The following is a 19194-nucleotide window of genomic DNA, read 5'->3' as shown; positions in this document are numbered from 1 at the left end:
GCATGGGAAATGAGATATAGTTGTAAACGTTTTAAAGAGCCTTGATATTATAGTTCCAGTTGGTAAACATCACAGAGCTTCTCAGTATGGTAATTACTAACCATGTCTTATCAAACATAAAGCTACGTTGGGCAGTCACGAATTACAGCAAATATAAAGACAGTCAATAGCGTCAATTGTATTTCACTATAACATAGACCGGTGTCTTCTTCCCCCTGATACAGTGCATGACGATCTGAAACATTAGAGAAAAACTTCTAAAAACATCAGGCGATAAAAGCTCGTCTCTCTACCAGCTGTATCGTAACCTCAAACAGGCGTAAGTTGGAAACTGATCAAAAGCTGTATTAGCCAGCCAACAATGACAATTATATTTTTCTGGTGTTAAAGTGACGTATTTTCTTCTCACCCGGCCCCTTCTACCGCATATAAAACGATGCTTGGTGAGGTGAAGCATTATTGATTTCATGGCAACCCTCGCGTATTGTGAAAATGTGCAGTTTAAGTGATAAACCACAAGAAAGAGCTCTCCAGCCGTGAAAATTATGAGTAACGGTATGTTTGTGTTGTGTGTATGTGTGTGTGTGTGTGTGTGTGTGTGTGTGTGTGTGTGTGTGTGTGTCTATGTGTCTGTGTGTGTGTGTGTGTGTGTGTGTGTGTGTGTGTGTGTGTGTGACAGAGAGAGAGAGAGAGAGAGACGTGAAAATAGCGTTGTAGGACTTAATTTGAAGGTTTATAACATCCTTTCACCAAGTGGGTACAAAAATCAGTTAGGTTTTGGAGCCAAGTGGAGTACTGGCAGCAGTGGTGCTTGTGTGTGTGTGTGTGTGTGTGTGTGTGTGTGTGTGTGTGTGTGTGTGTGTGCGTGCGTGTGTGTGTTTGAGCACGCGCGAATACACCAAATCCTACCCCTCCCACGCCACTCTTCCCGCCGCCCTGCATGTAGGTAATATGGGTGTGTGACGTCATGGGGTCAGCACTAACGACGGATGGATACTAAGCTTATAAAATGCGGTACACTACCGCTACACAGAGGGTGAAGATTAATAAAACCCACAAACAGCAAGGACGTATTCCCGACTGGAAATGATGGAGGTAGAAAGGTGTTTTGAACATGTGTCCGGAAATGCATCGTTGCCACGTTAGATGGTACAGATGAATGGAAGTTCCTCTGACCATGTTCCGTGTATTCCTTGTGTGTTGCAGGGTGTGTAATGGATTAGCGTACTGTAAGCAGCAGAGTGATTCGGTATTCATGCCGGGAACGATCCGAGATGGTGTCTGTAGATGGCCAAGCAGATGGAAGTCTTCGAGAGGCAGCATAGCTATACCAAAACAAGTACCCTTAGAGAAAACAACTACATAACACAATATTTCAAGCTTTTTGTGGTTGTTTGTGTGGCCATGGATCCTTTCGGACAGGCGAACGTGCAGGGAGGCTCCGGGCTTTGCGTATACAAGATTCGGAGGACCGGATGCTACAGCATGTTGAGACGAACAGGAGTACTAGCTTGTGGCAAGTGGCCCACCAACATCCTGTGAGCCTAAGTACGATTGTGTGTATCCTGCGTGATAACCGCAACTATCCCTATCACCTGCAACGAATGCAAGGATTTTCAGCAGCGGATGTCCCTCTACGGGAAGGGTTTCGTCGATGGTTTTTACACCAGACCATCGCAATTATGGTATTTCTGTCATCAGTCCTCTTTAATAACGAAGCAACCTTTTATTAGAACTGGCGTCATAAATCTGCATAGTTGATATCAGTGGGCTACAGACAATCCTTAGGGAATGGTTCAGGCAACTCATGAGCATCGGTTCAAGCATCAATGTGTGGGCAGGGATTCTTGGCGACCACATATTTAGACCTGGTATTATTCCTGCAGAATACTCTGCCTCCGCTGCTTCATAATGTGCCTTTGGCAATACGTCCGGTTTTGTGGTTACTGCATAACGGAACACCAACGTATTTCCGCATTACAGTGTGTCGGCACCTCAACATCATCTTGCCCGGACTTTGGATAGGACACGGTGCCCCGTAGCAAGACTTTCTAGATCATCGGACTTAAACCCCATGATTCTTTACCTTCAGGGGGATCTGTGAAGTGTTGTTCCTGCTTATCCAGTTCCTGATTTGCAGTCGCTTCAACAACGTGTTCACGACCTCTGCGACGCTATTCGGAGAGGGGCCAAAACGTGCGAAAGAGTGCGGCAGTACATGAAGCGACATGTGAACGCGTGTGCGTTGCATCCCGTGAAGGCCAGAACATATATTGTGACGTGGATGCGATGCAGCTCTGTACTGTGTTCTGGGACGATTAGTTGTCATTGCACACATACCGTCCATTCACGGACACATGTTCTAAGGACCTTTTTCCTGCGTTACCAGTCTGAAATACGGTTGCTACAGTTTGTCGATTTTATTAGTGTTCATAGGGAAGACGGGGAGGGGAGGGGGGAGGGGGAGAAGAGGGAAGGGAAAGAGAGGGAGAGCACCGTTTACACAATGAAAGGGTTGCAAATTTTAGGTGATTGTCCTCTTTTGTTTCGTAAACTGTTCGAGATAACGAAACATGATGTTCAACAACTGACAGGTGGCAAAATTGTACATTATTGTGTTGTATGAATGAAATGAAGTCCCATGCTTCTTTACAGTGCGTAGCGGAACGATGCGGGAGACCCGCACAGCCTTACTAGGCAAGGTCCTAATGGAGGTGGTTTGCCGGTGCCTTCCTCCGACCGTAATGGGAATGAAAGATGATGATGAAGACGACACAACAACACCCAGTCATCTCGAGACAGGAAAAATACCTGACCCCGCCGGGAATCGAACCCGGGACCCCGTGCTCGGGAAGGGAGAACTCTACCGCGAGACCACGAGGGGCGGACATCGTACAGTTAACACATTTAACTCTTGTATCACCCGAGATATCTAAACAAACAGGTTTTAGCAACCAACATAAATTAACATGTTATGAGCCCCCAATAGACTAGCTATAGTAAAGGAGTGGTAAGTTTGCCGCTGGCCCTAAATTACTGATCGGCACTATTCGGAACGCTTCGTGTTTACTGTTGTTCGTTTCCAGCTTTAATTAATTTAATGCTCCTTGCTAAAAATAAGAAACACGTTTGTAGACTGCCGTCTCTGTAGAGCGTATTCGCGAACCTTTGTTCCTCCCCTTCAAATATTTATACCATAGCAGCTGATCGCTACTAGCCGCGCATGCCCGTGAGTTGTCAGTACTGGAAGACAGACGATAAGACATTTCACCTCTCACATCCTGTAATTCCGTAATGGCCGCGCTGCTTATCTGTCGGCCCTTATGTAAGCGGCCAACTTTACTTAGTTCACGGCCGAAGTTACAGACATCAATTAAAATTAAGCACATCTTAAAATATTACTGTGTCTGTAATTAATTTTTGTTTGTTACCTCAGGTGGAAAATTACTCTCAATGTTAGCTGACGTCTTCAGCTTCGGCTGTTATTTACTACAGGAAAGCTAGCATAAAACACGTCTGGGAACAATGGGGCACACGAATTCCTGATCCGTGCCGCATGCGGAGCGAGGGCCGCAGTTCGAAGATCACACACCTGTACGGAGGTAGATTAGGGTTCCAGTAATCACTACCTTTTATGACTTGGACATACCGTCACCTACGATTGTTGTAGACTGAACGATATGGTAACTTCTACTGCATCAGAAGGGGATTAAAAGAAAGGTTTAAAATGTGTGTACGTACTTACGTTTAATTGAACAACTTTTGTGAAACCAATTAATGAGATAAATGGCTAGACCGAGTCTAGCATGAGGGTCCCACATGGCAGAGTTTACAGCATAATAGTCGAGTCCAGTCGCCTTGCCTTTCAGTGTTAATACGTTTCTCGTATATTTTGAAGAAAGATTTCAATAAATACAGTATCACGTCCCATTTCAGGACATACCTTCGACTGGTACCAAAATTTACGTGCCCGTCTGCCTACTACAATGTGATGGAAATCTCGTATCGTTATTGCATTTCTCTAGCGTTACTCGTGTGACAGATTCATTCACCTGCCCCTCCGTTCCTCATAATGCAAATTCTTTATTTCACACCGTAACGCGTGCTTTAATTTGTGTTTAGTTGGGTTAAGTGGTAATGTGCAGTGCGCACAAATTTGTGGCGATGTTTTATTTTGTTTTCGTTAGATGCAAAAGTTTCTATTGCGAAGTATTCTGTTCCATGTTATTTCTCACCAACCTCGTAGACGCATTTGACGCGTAAATGGTTCGGGGCATTATACATTACGAAAACATTTTTCTAACTCGGTATGATTAGCAGCTGAATAACACACCAGTTTGTAACCAAGGTGAAGTCTATTTATTGCTTGGTAATCTATATTTTATTACTCATAATGGACCATCAATTCAAAATGAACGACAATAAGTTACACACTCTTCCCTGATGGAATATTCACAGCTAGAAGTCGTCTAATCATGCGGCGCATCGTGTACGACCCACCGAGCGGTATTGTAATTTCCAGTTTCACTGCCGGACACTCACTGAAGTAATACCACTTTGGCTCTATAATTTCTCCGTGGAACGTTATTTTCTTTCTCCACCTAAAGCGAATAATTCCTAAGAAAATCGAAAAGCTGTCGTGCTCCCTACTAAAAAGTCGCTTCCTACCTGTTGGGTACTTTACGCTCGTAATACTCATGCAAATTCTGGGAATTACATTTTCAATTAACCTATTATTATCTGTCGCATGGCCCAGTGTCACACCTTGATTTTTCAGACGTCACACACACCGAGCTTCCAGTTGCATTTGTCGTCTATGTATCATATTGTAATTTTCTGACTGGCACAAAAGGACCGCCACTGTCCTTTTCTCTTTCAAAGCAAACACATTATTCACACATAAAAACGAGTATCTGTTTTTCAGCTGGAATTCTTTTTACACATCTTCTCTTGGTAACGTAAGTTCCCCACCATTAGTTACAGGTTTTAAAATGAATCTGTAACCTCACGTCACAGTCAGCAACCATTCGTCAGTAATACGTAGTGTACTTGAAGCTAAATTTTACGATATCTGTTATGAGACAATCTTTCAAAAATTTACGTTTTTGTTTGCATATAGCACACATCAGCACAAGGCGAGTGAAAACCTTCTTCTTCTTCTTCCTCTTCTTGTTCTTCTTATTTTTGGGTCTACAACCCCTGATACGCCTTGGCTTCGTCGAAAACCATCCTTCCTACATCTCTGTTCTCTGCTTCTCTCTTCCATCTATGGGTCTCTGACTTGTAAGGTCAGCCACCACAGTGTCCAGCAATCTAGCTCTTGGGCGGCCCTTCCTTCTGGTGCAATACTGCCAGCTTTTCATCACTCGTTTCGACATCCTGTCACCTGTCACCCTCTTCGCATGCACTAACTAGTGTATTCTTTGAGAACTAAATAAATTACAGTATATCTTTCCCTCGTACTAGCTCTTGAATTTCACGGTGGTACCGAACTCACCAATTCTCTGCCTCTCTCACAAGCCCCTAAAGTTTTCGAATGATTTTCGTTTCAATTGCCCTTAGGTTATTCACATCTGGGTCAGTTGTCGTCCATATCTCTCTGGTCACGTCGCACAAGGTAATAATATACTCCTAACGTCGTTGTTCTTGTAATTACAGAATCATAAAATACATGTAAGTTGCATAATATTCAGCTTGAATCGTTTCTGTGATGTATTGATTCATATTATTTGCACTGGTCAAGAGGACACTTGAATAATGCAAGCAGCTGATAGCTTTAAACAACGCCTTAAGTCATGTGGTATTCTTCTAAGCTCAGAACTGGACATCAATTTGTAGTTGGTCTAGCTTTATTTTGCAGTACGTCAAATTTTTACTCCTTCTCCTTCTACTATTTCATATTTGATCAAGGGTGTTTACCTCTCAGTCCACAATTGCATTATCTTCTGCATACGCACATACCTGACTTGATTTCATCCTTGCTGTTCCTCTCTTGTCTATTTCTTTGTATCAAGAATATGCAGTGCTAAGTAAAACAGGACTGCAGAGAGATCACTCTGTTTCACTCCATCTGTAAAGTTAAAGGTCTTGGTCGTTTTGTTGTTCACTTTTACATTTGCCTTTGTGTTCTTCATTGCCTCCATTGTTAATTCAGTTGGCCTTCTTAGCTTGTCGCTGCGATGCCCAATTCTTTTAGTGCTAATGCTGATCTGCTAACACTACTAAAATCTTCTTTAAAATCCACAAACAGGAAGTGTAACCCTGCGTCATATTCATAAGATTTCTACATTATTGGTTGGTTGGTTGGTTTGGGGAAGGAGACCAGACAGCGAGGTCATCGGTCTCATCGGATGAGGGAAGGACGGGGAAGGAAGTCGGCCGTGCCCTTTTGAAAGGAACCATCCCGGCATTTGCCTGGAGCGATTTAGGGAAATCACGGAAAACCTAAATCAGGATGGCCGGACGCGGGATTGAACCGTCGTCCTCCCGAATGCGAGTCCAGTGTCTAACCACTGCGCCACCTCGCTCGGTCTCCATTATTTATCTAATTACAAACGAATGGTCAGAAATGCCTCCATTTGATCGGAAACAACATTGGTATTCTCCGATGATACTGTCGGTGTAATATTTATCTTTTCACTCAGCAGCCGGAGAATATAGTGTATGCTGTATTTAGTAAGGTTATGCAACTGTAATTTGCACAAGCAGTGTTTTCTTCATTCTTATATGGAGGGCATATTATTCCAGTTTTCCCATCCTCAGACATACTTCCATTTCCCCATATGTTATTTATTACTGCATGAATTTCACTTATTGGAGGATGACCACCAGACCTTCTTAGTTCCGACACTACCCCATCTTCAACAGCGGCATATTTATCTTTCAGGTTACGTATCACCGACTCCATATCTTGCGTTTCTGGTCTTTTTGCTTCTTCTCTTTTATCTTCTCTTGCCTCTATATTGTCCACCGGGCCTGTGTTGCTATTGAGGTATCTTCAAAATATTCTGCCCATCTCCGCAGTATTTTTTCTTCGTCTCGGATTATCTTTCCGTTTCTCTTTTTACAAGCATTTTGTATTGGTTGAAATTTTCCCCCCATCTTTCCTATAGCATGATATAATTTTCTTATTTCATTTTGTTCCTATAGTTCCTCTGTCCCATAAAATTTTGCTTTCAGAAGTTCCTTTTTGTTTATCTTACTTATCCTATGATCATTACACCTTAATTCTCTATCCTCCTCCACATTTCTTCTTGTCCCTTTCTGCAGCATGCTCAGTCTTGCATTTTTATGTTGTATTTCAGGTTTACATTCATCAACAAACCATTCATTTCTTTCCTTCCTTCTTATCTCAGTTATTTCTTCTGCTGCTACTTTCACCACTCTCTACATCTCGTTCCAGTTCCCTTGATTCCCCTTTGTTTCCTCGTTGGTATGCTTTTACAGTTTAGGGGTTGTTAAGCTTTTCCTTATTCCAATTTGCATATTTTCCATTCTGTTTTTACGTATTACAACTAACTTCCCTCTCCATATAACTTTTGTAGCGTAGTGTTCTGAATTATAGCTTGGACCCTTCAGCTCCGTACATCTGTGACTGATGTGTCATATTGTGCTTTTACCAACATGTGATCTGTCTGGTTAGCTCTTCTACTTACACTTGCTTTCCATATATCAATATCCTTATGTGTAGCAAACAGGTACCCTTGACGAGTAAATTATTTCTAGCAGCTAACTTTCATAATTTATCTTTATTATTAATTTATCCATGTAATATATATCTCCCTGATTCGTTATCGAATTCATTTCACCCATCCTTCTTAAAATTTAGCAGTGGCTGTAGTCGTGTTCTTGTCGTAGTTGTATACTCTTTACGTGCCTTACATTTATAGGTTCAATTCCAAAAGAATATTCCTAATCTCTTTTGTTTTTATGAATACTGTTCCAGATTGCCTTCTTCTTCTTTCTGGTACAATATACAGTTAAGAATACTGAGGCATATATATCTGTCCTTCCACTTGCCAACTCACTTCTTGCAGTGCCACAATGTTGTACTTCCACCTAGGTTCCATAATCTCGTCAGTAATAAAATACAGTAAGTATGTCTGAGATGTAACTAAAATTAATTTCAAAGATTCTTAACAACTCCTTCGCTGACTGTTTCTATAAAGTCCAGCAGAACGCAAATTCATCAGCGACGACACTTTTCGTCACACGTGCGGAACAGTTTCATACCTTTTACGGTATTTCATTTTTTTTTATCTCGTAATACTTTCACATGTTCTATCTACAGTTAAACACGGTGGAGGTTCTGTTATGGTTTGGGGATGTTTTGCCGGAGATGGAGTTGGTGACATTGTGGAAATAGAAGCATGTATGGATCAGAAGCAGTACCACCGCATACTTCAGTATCACGCAATACGAGGTGGATTGCGCTTAATAGAGAACTGTATTTTTGACGTATGATCGCATTTTATTTACAAGCGATCCCTTGAGAGACAGCGCATGAGTATTTGTAGGCCGTCCCCAGGATTTCAGTTCCGAAGGCTCGCCTTAATACGACCGACAATATTCCATACATCCAGAAAATATTTTATTTGCATCTCTTACCGACACTTCCTCACTGCACCCATCACACAAATCGCCGATATACGCTATGTAACAGTAACTGTAGGTATTCCATGCCAAAATTTCCGTTGAAGTCGAGAAAAACGATTAATTTTTTCTCGAAGTTAACTCTGTATTTTTTTTGCCATTACATTCTCTCCTTTGTCGTAGTATCGATGTACAGTTCTACGCATTAACGTTTCGTCAAAATCGTCGAATCCCATAATTTCCGTTTTAATTTGTATTCCTGCCTTGTTGAGTCAGTACAAGTGCCCATATGTATAACCTGGCCAGACGTCACGTTCATTGTGACACAAGATATATGGTAGTGTCTGGGTATGCCGTTATCCAGATAAACGGTTGCTTCAAACAAGAATCTCACCCAGGTTGCAAGGCGATTAGGCATGTTCCTTTGGGCTTCTTGTAAGCTAAGGCAACATGACAGCAGTGGACTGGGTGAATATAACTATTGATGATGTGATTCTTGAGTTTCTCTCGGCGTATTTGATAATCAAAATATCCACGGGTGTACTGCCGGTCTACAGTCTCCAACGGGCACAATATTCGGCGATCATACACGTCGCCATTATCAGGTGAACTGACGGACTGAGCTCCTGTGAACGTGCCAGCACGGTGATCCGTACACTGTGGCTGCTCAGGGGGAACTGGGTACGGTCGCGGCGGCGGCAGATTTAAATACCCTCCGCCCGCGGCGCGCTCACTCCGCCGTCCGCGCTCCGCGCCACGGTCGCGCGGTGGAACAGATTGCGACGGCGTCTGGGATGACGTCGGTGTGATGGCTCTGTCACGGCTTATGAGGTCGTCATTGGTGCGAATTTCGATGGCTATAATCTTAACAAGGCTTGGGAACCAGCTATTGGGTTAATCAAGAGTATATCGAGCAAATGTATGGTTGTGACGACCACAGCGGACATAGCCATCACACCGACGTCATCCCAGACGCCGTCGCAATCTGTTCGACCGCGCAACCGTGGCGCGGGGCGCGGACGGCTGAGTGAGCGCGCCGCGGGCGGAGGGTATTTAAATGGGCCGCCGCCGCGACCGAACCCAGTTCCCCCTGAGCAACCATAGTGTACGGATCTCCGTGCCGGCACGTTCACAGGAGCTCAGTCCGTCAGTTCACCTGATGATGGCGACATGTATGATCGCCGAAATATTGTGCCCGTTGGACACTGTAGTCCGGCAGTACACCCGTGGATATTTTGATTATAACTGTTGATGTCTTTCTCAGTGGTGATGGCATCCTCTAGCAGGATAACTAGCCGTGTTACAATGCCACACTCATATTACAATGGCTTGAGAAGAGTGATAGTAAACTCACATTGGTGTCCAGCACACTAAATGCGCCAGATTTGCACCCAAAGGGGCACATCTGGGATCTGCACCAACCAAAGGCCCATATTTATGGGAAATGCGTAACCTGTGACACATACCTCAGGAAACCTACCAAGGACCTATAGACACTTCGGCACACAGTCGTTACTGTATTGCGTTCCACACGTGTACGGGCACCCTGTTAAGAAGAACGTTCATAATGTTAATTTCAATACACCTTTGTATTTCAGATTTACAACACCAATCAAACGTTAATTCTCACGAAATATAATTATATAAACTTCCACATATATAATACGATCACAATCATTGTATTTTACTTTCACCTAAGTATCCTCCTTTGGATTTAATGATTGGCTCGCAAACTCGAGGCATGCAATTAATTAGTTTTTGTAGGTATCTTGAATCTATATGATTCCACACATCCGTAACTTCCAGAGATGTTCCTTGCTGGATATATTAACTACCCTGATACGTCTGTCCAGTTCATCCCAGATCATTTCAATGGGATTACAATCGGGGCTTAGGGACGGCCATACCATATCATTCAGTATTTTCTGTTTTTGCTTTGATGCAATGTAGTTCGTACAGTATGCTGACCGATGTTTTTGGTCCTTATTCTGACTGTTCACAGTGACGTAATACAATTAGTGGGAGACTACTAACTAATCCTACTTAGCTGACTTTATGACTCTTGGTCTGGTAAGAATTCTGAAATAACTGATCAGATGCAATGTACCAATTATAAATAACTCGATAAAGGTAATGTGTCTCACGCTTATAACGATATTTTAATCAGTATTAATTAATCGAAACATTTGTACAAGATCAAAGATAAATGACGAAACACTTTGCCCTGGGCAAAAATCAGCACAGATTTATAGCTATCAAATACTTCGATGTACACAAGGTGAATCATAATTGGTGTAAACGCGTACAGTTGAAAACACACGCTAAAAGAAACAAAAAGGTCTCAGTAATCGTGGCCTCTAAAATACATACTTTAAGAGCTGTGAGCACTTGTTCACCTTCGTTACTGTGAAACAAACCTCTTCTACTGCAATATGTCTAATTTCCATATTTTAAGAGATGGTAGTACGGACCAAAACCAGAGAAAAGTGTCCAGTAAACGTGGACTCTAAAGAGCATACCTTAAGAGCACTTGCTCAGTAGACGAGATGTGTCGCACAGTAGCGAAGATGAACCAGTGATCTTAGCTCTTAAAGTGCGCTCTTTAGAGGACATGTTTACCACACTTTTTTCTCTTTCATCTCAAAATATGGAAAGTAGAGAGCTTACAGCAGATTTACTTCACAATATCGAACATGAACTAGTCCTCGTATACGTTTCCTCTTGTATAAAAAACTTGTGTTTACGGTTTATCTGAACTTTTGTAGTTAATTTTGTTTTTTTGTAGTTAATTTTGTTTTAGTGTTCTTTTGAACTTACATTCCCACGTCAACCGCGACGAATAAATCTTAAATAAGTATGATTAACATTCGAACAGAATCGGTCATCTGTTAGTGCTCCTGATTTCTATTTTGAGTGACTGATTAGGCTGAAAACTGGCGTTCGTGCCTTTGGAAATCGTGAAAATTGTTTGACTCATAAGACACTTAGTAACTCGTACATTGTGACTGGCGCCATAAGAGTGACGTATCAACCCACAAAAATAAAATAACCTCTTCAGCTGAAGACGGTATTTCTGGAGAGTTCTCAGAGATACCAGCTACTAGAAGAGTGATGAGAGCGGCTATTCCAGATGATTCCATTCTAGTAAATAGTATGATGGCAGCACTGACGAAACCATGGTGAAGCCGAGCAGTATGTTCTTATTTTACGCTAAATAATAATCAACAATAAACTTTATGAATTATTTTTGTCTTCTATAATTTTAAAATCACGTCAAGCACTGTACGACACTGACGCATCAGTGTTGGACAAAGCGACAAACACATATTAGGTATATTATCGGCAGTTACTGGTTTGGGAATCTACTGATGACAGCTCGTCTAATATGCCAAAATAAAACACACTGTTCCAAATACAGCTGGAGAGTCTTTGCAGTACTGTTCGAGTTTAGGGGGTATACTTGGGCTGAGGCGTGGGTGGGAATTTGCTTTGAGGAGGGAGTAACACTATAGTAGTCCGTGCAGCTGTGCAAACTCAATGCGCCAGGGTGATGATGATGATGTTTGGTGTTGTGGGGCGCTCAACTGCGTGGTTATCAGCGCCCGTACAATTTCCCAACCTTTGCTCAGTCCAATTTCGCCACTTTCCTGGATGATGATGAAATGATGAGAACAACACAAACACCCAGTCATCTCGAGGCAGGTGAAAATCCCTGACCCCGCCGGGAATCGAACCCGGGACCCCGTGCTCGGGAAGCGAGAACGCTACCGCGAGACCACGAGCGGCGGCAAATGCGCCAGGGTGGCGTACTGGTCAGCGCATCTGCCTAGCGAGCGGGAGACCCGGTTTAGAATCCAGACCTTGGTACATCATATACTACTGGTCATAAAAATTGCTACACCAAGACGAAATGCAGATGATAAACGGATATTCATTGGACGAATATATTATACTACAACTGACATGTGAATACATTTTTAAGCAATTTGGGTGCATAGATCCTGAGAAATCAGTACCCAAAGCAACCACCTCTGGCCGTAATAACAGCCTTGATACGCCTAGGAATTGAGTGAAACAGAGCTTGGATGGAGTGTACAGGTACAGCTGCCCATGCAGCGATACCACAGTTCATCAAGAGTAGTGACTAGCGTATTGTGACGAGCCAGATGCTCGGTCACCATTGACCAGACGTTTTCAGTTGGTGAGAGATCTGGAGAATGTCCTGCCCAGGGCAGCAGTCGAACATTTTCTGTATCCATAACGGCCCGTACAGGACCTGCAACATGCAGTCGTGCATTATCCTGCTGAACTGTAGGCTTTCGCAGGGATCGAATGAAGGGTAGAGCCACAGGTCGTAACACATCTGAAAAGTAACGTCCACTGTTCATAGTGCCGTCAATGAGAACAAGAGGTGACCGAGACGTGTAACCAATGGCACCCCATACCATGACGCCGGGTGATAAGCCAGTATGGCGATGACGAATATACGTTTCAATGTGCGTTCACCGCGATGTCGCCAAAAACTGATGCGACCATATGATGCTGTAAACAGAACCTGGATTCATCCGAAAAACTGACGTTTTTCCATTCGTGCATCCAAGTTAATCGTTGAGTGCACCATCGCAGGCGCTCCTGTCTGTGACGCAGCGTCAATGGTAACTGCAGCCATGGTCTCCGAGTTGATAGTCCATGCTGCTGCAAACGTCGTCGAACTGTTCGTGCAGATGGTTGTTGTCTTGCAAACGTCCCCATGTGTTGACTCAGGGATCGAGACGTGGCTACACGATGCGTTACAACCATGCGGGTAAGATGCTTGTCATCTCGACTGCTAGTGATAAGAGGCCGTTGGGATCCAGCACGGCGTTCCGTGTTACCGTCCTGAACCCACCGATTCCATATTCTGCTAACAGTCATTGGATCTCGACCAACGCGAGCAGCAATGTCACGATACGATAAACCGCAATCACGATAAGCTACAATCCGACCTTTTTCAAAGTCGGAAACGTGATGGTACGCATTTCTCCTCCTTACACGAGGCATCACAACAACGTTTCACCAGGCAACAGCGGTCAACTGCTGTTTGTGTATGAGATATCGGTTGGGAACTTTCCTCATGTCAGCACGTTGTAGGTGTCGCCACCGGCGCCAGCATCGTGTGAATTATCTGAAAAGCTAATCATTTGCATATCAGAGCAACTTCTTCCTGTCGGTTAAATTTCGCGTCTGTAGCACGTCATCTTCGTGGTGTAGCAATTTTAATGGCCAGTAGTGTAGATATTTGAGACTTTTATCTGGAATTATACAATTTCATTTGATTAAAATAACTAACGTTGGTATATATCATTAGTGGCACCTACAACGGACAGTTCTCTGTTTAGTATCTTTTCTGCTGAGGCCACCATAAAATTCTTTAGATTTACGACGACGAACTCTCACATAAAAAGAAACGTGATAGCCACGAATGGTGCACTGTAGGAATCTCACCGTGGTGGGGGTAACGGACACCAGTTGCGAGTTGCAGTCGGTGATTGAGTCCTCCGTGGTGCGGTGAAGCTCCAGGCTGGGGTAGGGTGTCAGGGGAGCGTCGGCAGCCTCCTCGTACGGCACAGTGCTCAGGGAGGCCGGTATGCCGCGCCTCACCAGCGGCGTCGTTACGAACAGTCGGCTGCGGCTCCCTGCGTCCGCTGCAACAAGGTGCCGGGTGTGATGTTCCTAAAACCAGCATGTGTGGTAAGCTACGGACGTCAAGAACATACTGCCACCGACTTTCCTAGGGCAGGTCGGGTGTACCAATAGTGCAGTAAAATCCCTGTGATTTTGTATCACATGTTACGAAGTAAAGTCAAGCACCAGCACGCCAGTCGGGAACGACAGAGAAGAGATGGCTGTGAGAAGACGTCAGCCAATCCTACACTGACCGAACCCTCTCCAGGACGACAATGCGACAGCAGTGGTCCATACGTGAAGAGGACGTAAGCGCCGTGACTGACTGGCGACGCCCCAGCTGAATAGCCGCTTCAAGGCTAGCGACTTGTACAGAAGCGTCAATGCTCGTTACTTCGCTTGTAGACTCTATGTAACACAGATTTGGGAATTGTTATAGTGAAGAGATTAATTATTTTGTATGTCGCCCTTCATTTACGACACATCTGTGTAATTGTCAGTGTTAAGTATTGTCATTTACTTTTTCGTAATAAAACTCATTAGCCTCGTGATGACTGGGTGTTGTGTGATGTCCTTAGGTTAGTTAGGTGTAAGTAGTTCTACGTTTTAGGGGACTGATGACCATAGATGTTAAGTCCCATAGTGCTCAGAGCCATTTGAAACATTTTTTTGAACTCATTAATACCATTTGCTTGATTTTATTATCTATCGAACAGAGTACGAAGGATTCCTAGACGCCCCATATTTGACGACAAGGCTGGATGTAATATTACATATAAATCACATTGGCTTTATGTTATATAGGATCATTATAAATCGCTCCGCAAGCGTACACTCAGATACCAGGGTAAGAATACTTGTAGTTATCTTCTGTGTTCATCTTAAAACGTAACAAGAATTTTCCCGCCTATTTGATTTGCGGTATTTGTTTACGGTGAAAGTGAGCTGTCAGTTCTTGTGCTAATACCACACAGCAATAGCACTTTAGTACTTTTTCTTTTTTTTTTACGTTTATGGTACGTGATATTCTGCATTCAAATATCAGTCGCCCAAAGCAGCCACTTTCAAAGAAAAACAACTGAAATGCAAAGCATAAAGAACACGAAAACCGCAGCATTTGGTAACAAGAAAGAAAATAAAAACCCACTGATGATGCTGTAACTTCAGCGTACGTTTCTGGGTGATGGGGAAAAAATGTTTTTTGCTGAAGGTGGATCAAAAAAATAGTTCAAATGGCACTAAGCACTATGGGACTTAACATCTGAGGTCGTCAGTCCCCTAGAACTTAGAACTACTTAAATCTAACTAACCTAAGGACACCACACACAGCCATGCCCGAGGCAGGATTCGAACCTGCGACCGTAGCAGCAGCGCGGTTCTGGACTGACGCGCCTAGAACCGCTCGGTGGCAACGGCCGGCGAAGGCGGATCACTTCAAAAATAGATTTGTTTATAACCAAACACATACAAAAATACTGGGTGGTTATAATTATACTTGCTTCCAAGGTAGTAAACTTCCTTAACGTAGTCTGCTTCATGACCATCAAATTCGATGTTAAGTTTCTCTGTATGCACGCTTTTGCTATTTCTCATTACCTTTTTTCTTTTTCCTATTTACTCTCTGTCCATATTCTGTACTCAATAGACCGTTTATTCCATTCAACACATCCTGTATTTCTTCTTCAGTTTCCCTGAGGGTAGTAATGTCATCAGCGACTTCTTTCATCCTGACTTGCAATCCCTTTCTTGAACCTGTCTCTTTAGTTCCGTCATTGCTTTTTCGATGTATAGACTGAATAGAAGGAGCGAAAGATCGCATCCCTCTCTTACACCTTTTTCAATCTGGTCACTTCGTTCTTTGTCTTTCAGTCTTATTGTTCCCTCATGCTTCTTGAACACATTGAATGTCACCCGTCTTTCCCTGCAATGTACTATTTTTCTCATGATACTGCTCGTCTTGTACCATTTCAAACTGTCGAACGCTTTTTCTAGGTCGACAGATCCTATAAGCGTATCTTGGTTTTCCTTCACTCTTACTTCCATTACCAAGCGCGAATTCAGAACTGCCTCTCTGGTTCCTTTATCTTCTCTAAAGGCAAACTGATCGTCAAATAACACATTCTCCATTCTCTAGTAAAGCATTTTTGGCAGCAGCTGGTATACATGAGATTTTAAGCCGTTTGTGTGATAGTCTTCTCACGTGCCGACGTATAACATCAATACTGTTTGTCGGCGTCACTTGATAAAAGACCCAACCACGATAGTCACATGGAATAACTTCGTAGTTGTGGACGTGGTTTCAAACAGACTCGGAAACACTACTACTCCATTGGAATTGATTTAGTATTCATAAAATAAATTCCAGTCATGTAATCATGAAAATCGTTATGTAATACAATCCGTCAGAAATATTCTAATGCCTTGCTTTCATTTTTATGGGTGTGTAGGATGTTCAAAAACGATTATTCCTATTTTACAAGACTGTACCCTATATTGCAAAGCAAAAAGAGGAATTTTCCGTTCTCCGTTTGAACAGGTGGAATTTCATTATAATACTGCGGCGTCAACAGTACGGCTCTTTTGTTGTTATTGTTATTATTATTATTGTTATTATTAGTGCAGCAGCTGCAGCAGTAACTTTATTAGTTTGTAACCAATACTGTTTACTCACACTGACTCTACGGCACTCAGATCATTTTAATACTGTTTGTCCTATTAAGTGTTAGGTAAATATAATGTAAAACATGAACTGAATGTGTGACTGTCTGGTCCGGTGTAAAAGAGGTCCTGTTGGCCCTATATAACAATGGTTTATACCATTTATTAAACTTACTTCAGCCAGAGTTTCTATCTTCGTTCACCTACAAAATGTATTGAAATCGGATGAATCCTTTTGTAACGCTCTCTACATATTTTCTGGTTTGATTCAGTATCATGATGATCTCCCCACTGGCATAAGATTCCGAATTAGTCCCTCATTCGGTCCATGAGAAAAAGAATGAATAACCAACGAAAGAATAACGTTCTGCGGGACGGGGTGTGGAATGTCAGAAGTTTGGAAATGATGGGGGAGGTAGAATATTTGAAAAAGGAAAACGCTAAGGCTCCATCTAGACGTAGTGAAGAGAAATGGGAAGAACACAAGGATTCCTGTTCGGATGAGTATTGGGCAGTATCAACAGCAGTATAAAATGTTATAATGGGAGAAGGATTCATTATGAATAGAAAGGTAGGGCAGAGAGTGAGTTACTATGAAAAGTTCAGTGACAGGGTTGTTCTCATCAGAAATGACAGCAAACAAACACACCAAAGATAGTTCAGGTACACTATGTGATCAAAAGTATCCGGACACCACCAAAAATGTACGTTTGTCATAGTATTGGCGTTTTCCTGCCACCTACTGCCAGGTACTCCATATCAGCGACCTCAGTAGTCAGACACCGTGAGAGAGCAGAATGGGGCGCTCCGCGGAACTCACGGACTTGGAACGTGGTCAGGTGATTTGGTGTCACTTGTGTCATACGTCTGTACGCGAGATTTCCACACTCCTAAACACCCCTAGATCCACTGTTTCCGATATGACACTGAAGTGGAAACGTGAAGGTACATGTACAGCACAAAAGCGTACAGGCCGACCTCGTCTGTTGACTGACAGAGACCACCAACAGTTGAAGAGGGTCGTAATGTGTAATAGGCAGACATCTATGCAGACCATCACACAGGAACTCCTAACTGCATCAGGATCCACTGCAAGAAGTATGACAGGTAGTCCGGAGGTTTCATGGTCGAGCGGCTGCTCATGAGCCACATATCACGCCGGTAAATGCCAAACGTCGCCTCTCTTGGTGTAAGGAGAGTAAACATTGGACAATTGGACAGTAGAAAAACGTTTTGTGGAGTGTCGAATCACGGTAGACAATGCTTAGTGGATAGATAAAATTTCACCAGAACTTCTAAAATCACTGGGGGAAGTGGCAAGAAAACGACTGTTCTCGTTGGTGTGTAGAATATGAGTCTGGCGTTATTTCAACTGACTTTCGGAAAAACATCATACACACAATTCCGAATACTGCAAGAGCAGCCACGCGGAGAGGCAGCGTGGTTTGAGGCGCCATGACACGGACGGCGCGGCCCCTCCAGCCGGAGGTTAGAGTCCTCCCACGGGTATGGGTGTATGTGTTGTTATTAGCGTAAGTTAGTTTAAGTGGTGTGTAAGTCTAGGAACCGATGACCTCAGCAGTTTGGTCCCTTAGGAATTCACACACATTTGAACTTTGCAAGAGCTTCCAAGTGCGATAATTATCGCACTAGCAGGTCAACAGTTCATGCATCCAAGTTACTGCCAAGAATAACACGCAGAAGAATGGAAAAGAAACCTGTGGATATGTTAGACGACGATCAGTTTGGCTTTAGGGAAAGTAAGAGCACCAGTGAGGCAGTTCTGACTTTGCGCTTGATGGTGGAAGCAAGACTAAAGGAAAATCAGGACACGCTTATAAGATTTGTCCATCTAGAAAAAGTTTTCGATAATGTGAAGTGGTACAAGATGTGCGATATTCTGATAAAAATAGGAGTACACTAGCGGTAAAGACGGGTGACATACAATGTATTCCACAACTAAAAGGGAACAGTAAAACTGGAAGACCAAGAATGAAGTGCTCGGATTGAAAAGGTATAAAACAGGGATGCTGTCTTTCGGCTATTCTATTCAGTCGATACATCGAAAAAGTAATGAGGTAATTAAAATGACAGTTTCTAGAGTGGGATTGCAATTCAGGGAGAAAGGATTCGCTGATGACATTACCACCCGCAGTGAAACGGACGAAGAAACACAGGATGTGTTGAATGGAATGAAGAGTATAATGAGAATAGAAGATTGAGAGAAAATCGAAGAAAGACGAAACTTGTGAGAAGTAGCCGATATGAAACAATGAGGAA

General features: G+C 43.0%; 1 protein-coding gene across 1 annotated transcript in view; it reads right to left on the bottom strand.

Moving 5' to 3' along the window:
• The window catches only part of LOC126174939 (major royal jelly protein 1-like), a 45587-nt gene that overhangs the window by 10774 nt on the left and 15619 nt on the right, over positions 1 to 19194 (bottom strand). The window contains exon 3 of the mRNA XM_049921395.1: positions 14077 to 14276. Coding sequence (XP_049777352.1) covers positions 14077 to 14276 — 200 coding nt within the window. The remainder of the gene's footprint in view (positions 1 to 14076; positions 14277 to 19194) is intronic.

This window comes from Schistocerca cancellata, chromosome 3, assembly GCF_023864275.1.
Source record: "Schistocerca cancellata isolate TAMUIC-IGC-003103 chromosome 3, iqSchCanc2.1, whole genome shotgun sequence".
NCBI classification, from domain to species: Eukaryota; Metazoa; Arthropoda; class Insecta; order Orthoptera; family Acrididae; genus Schistocerca; species Schistocerca cancellata.
The sequence above is the reverse complement of the archived record's forward strand: the minus strand, read 5'-3'. Positions and strand labels throughout refer to the sequence as shown.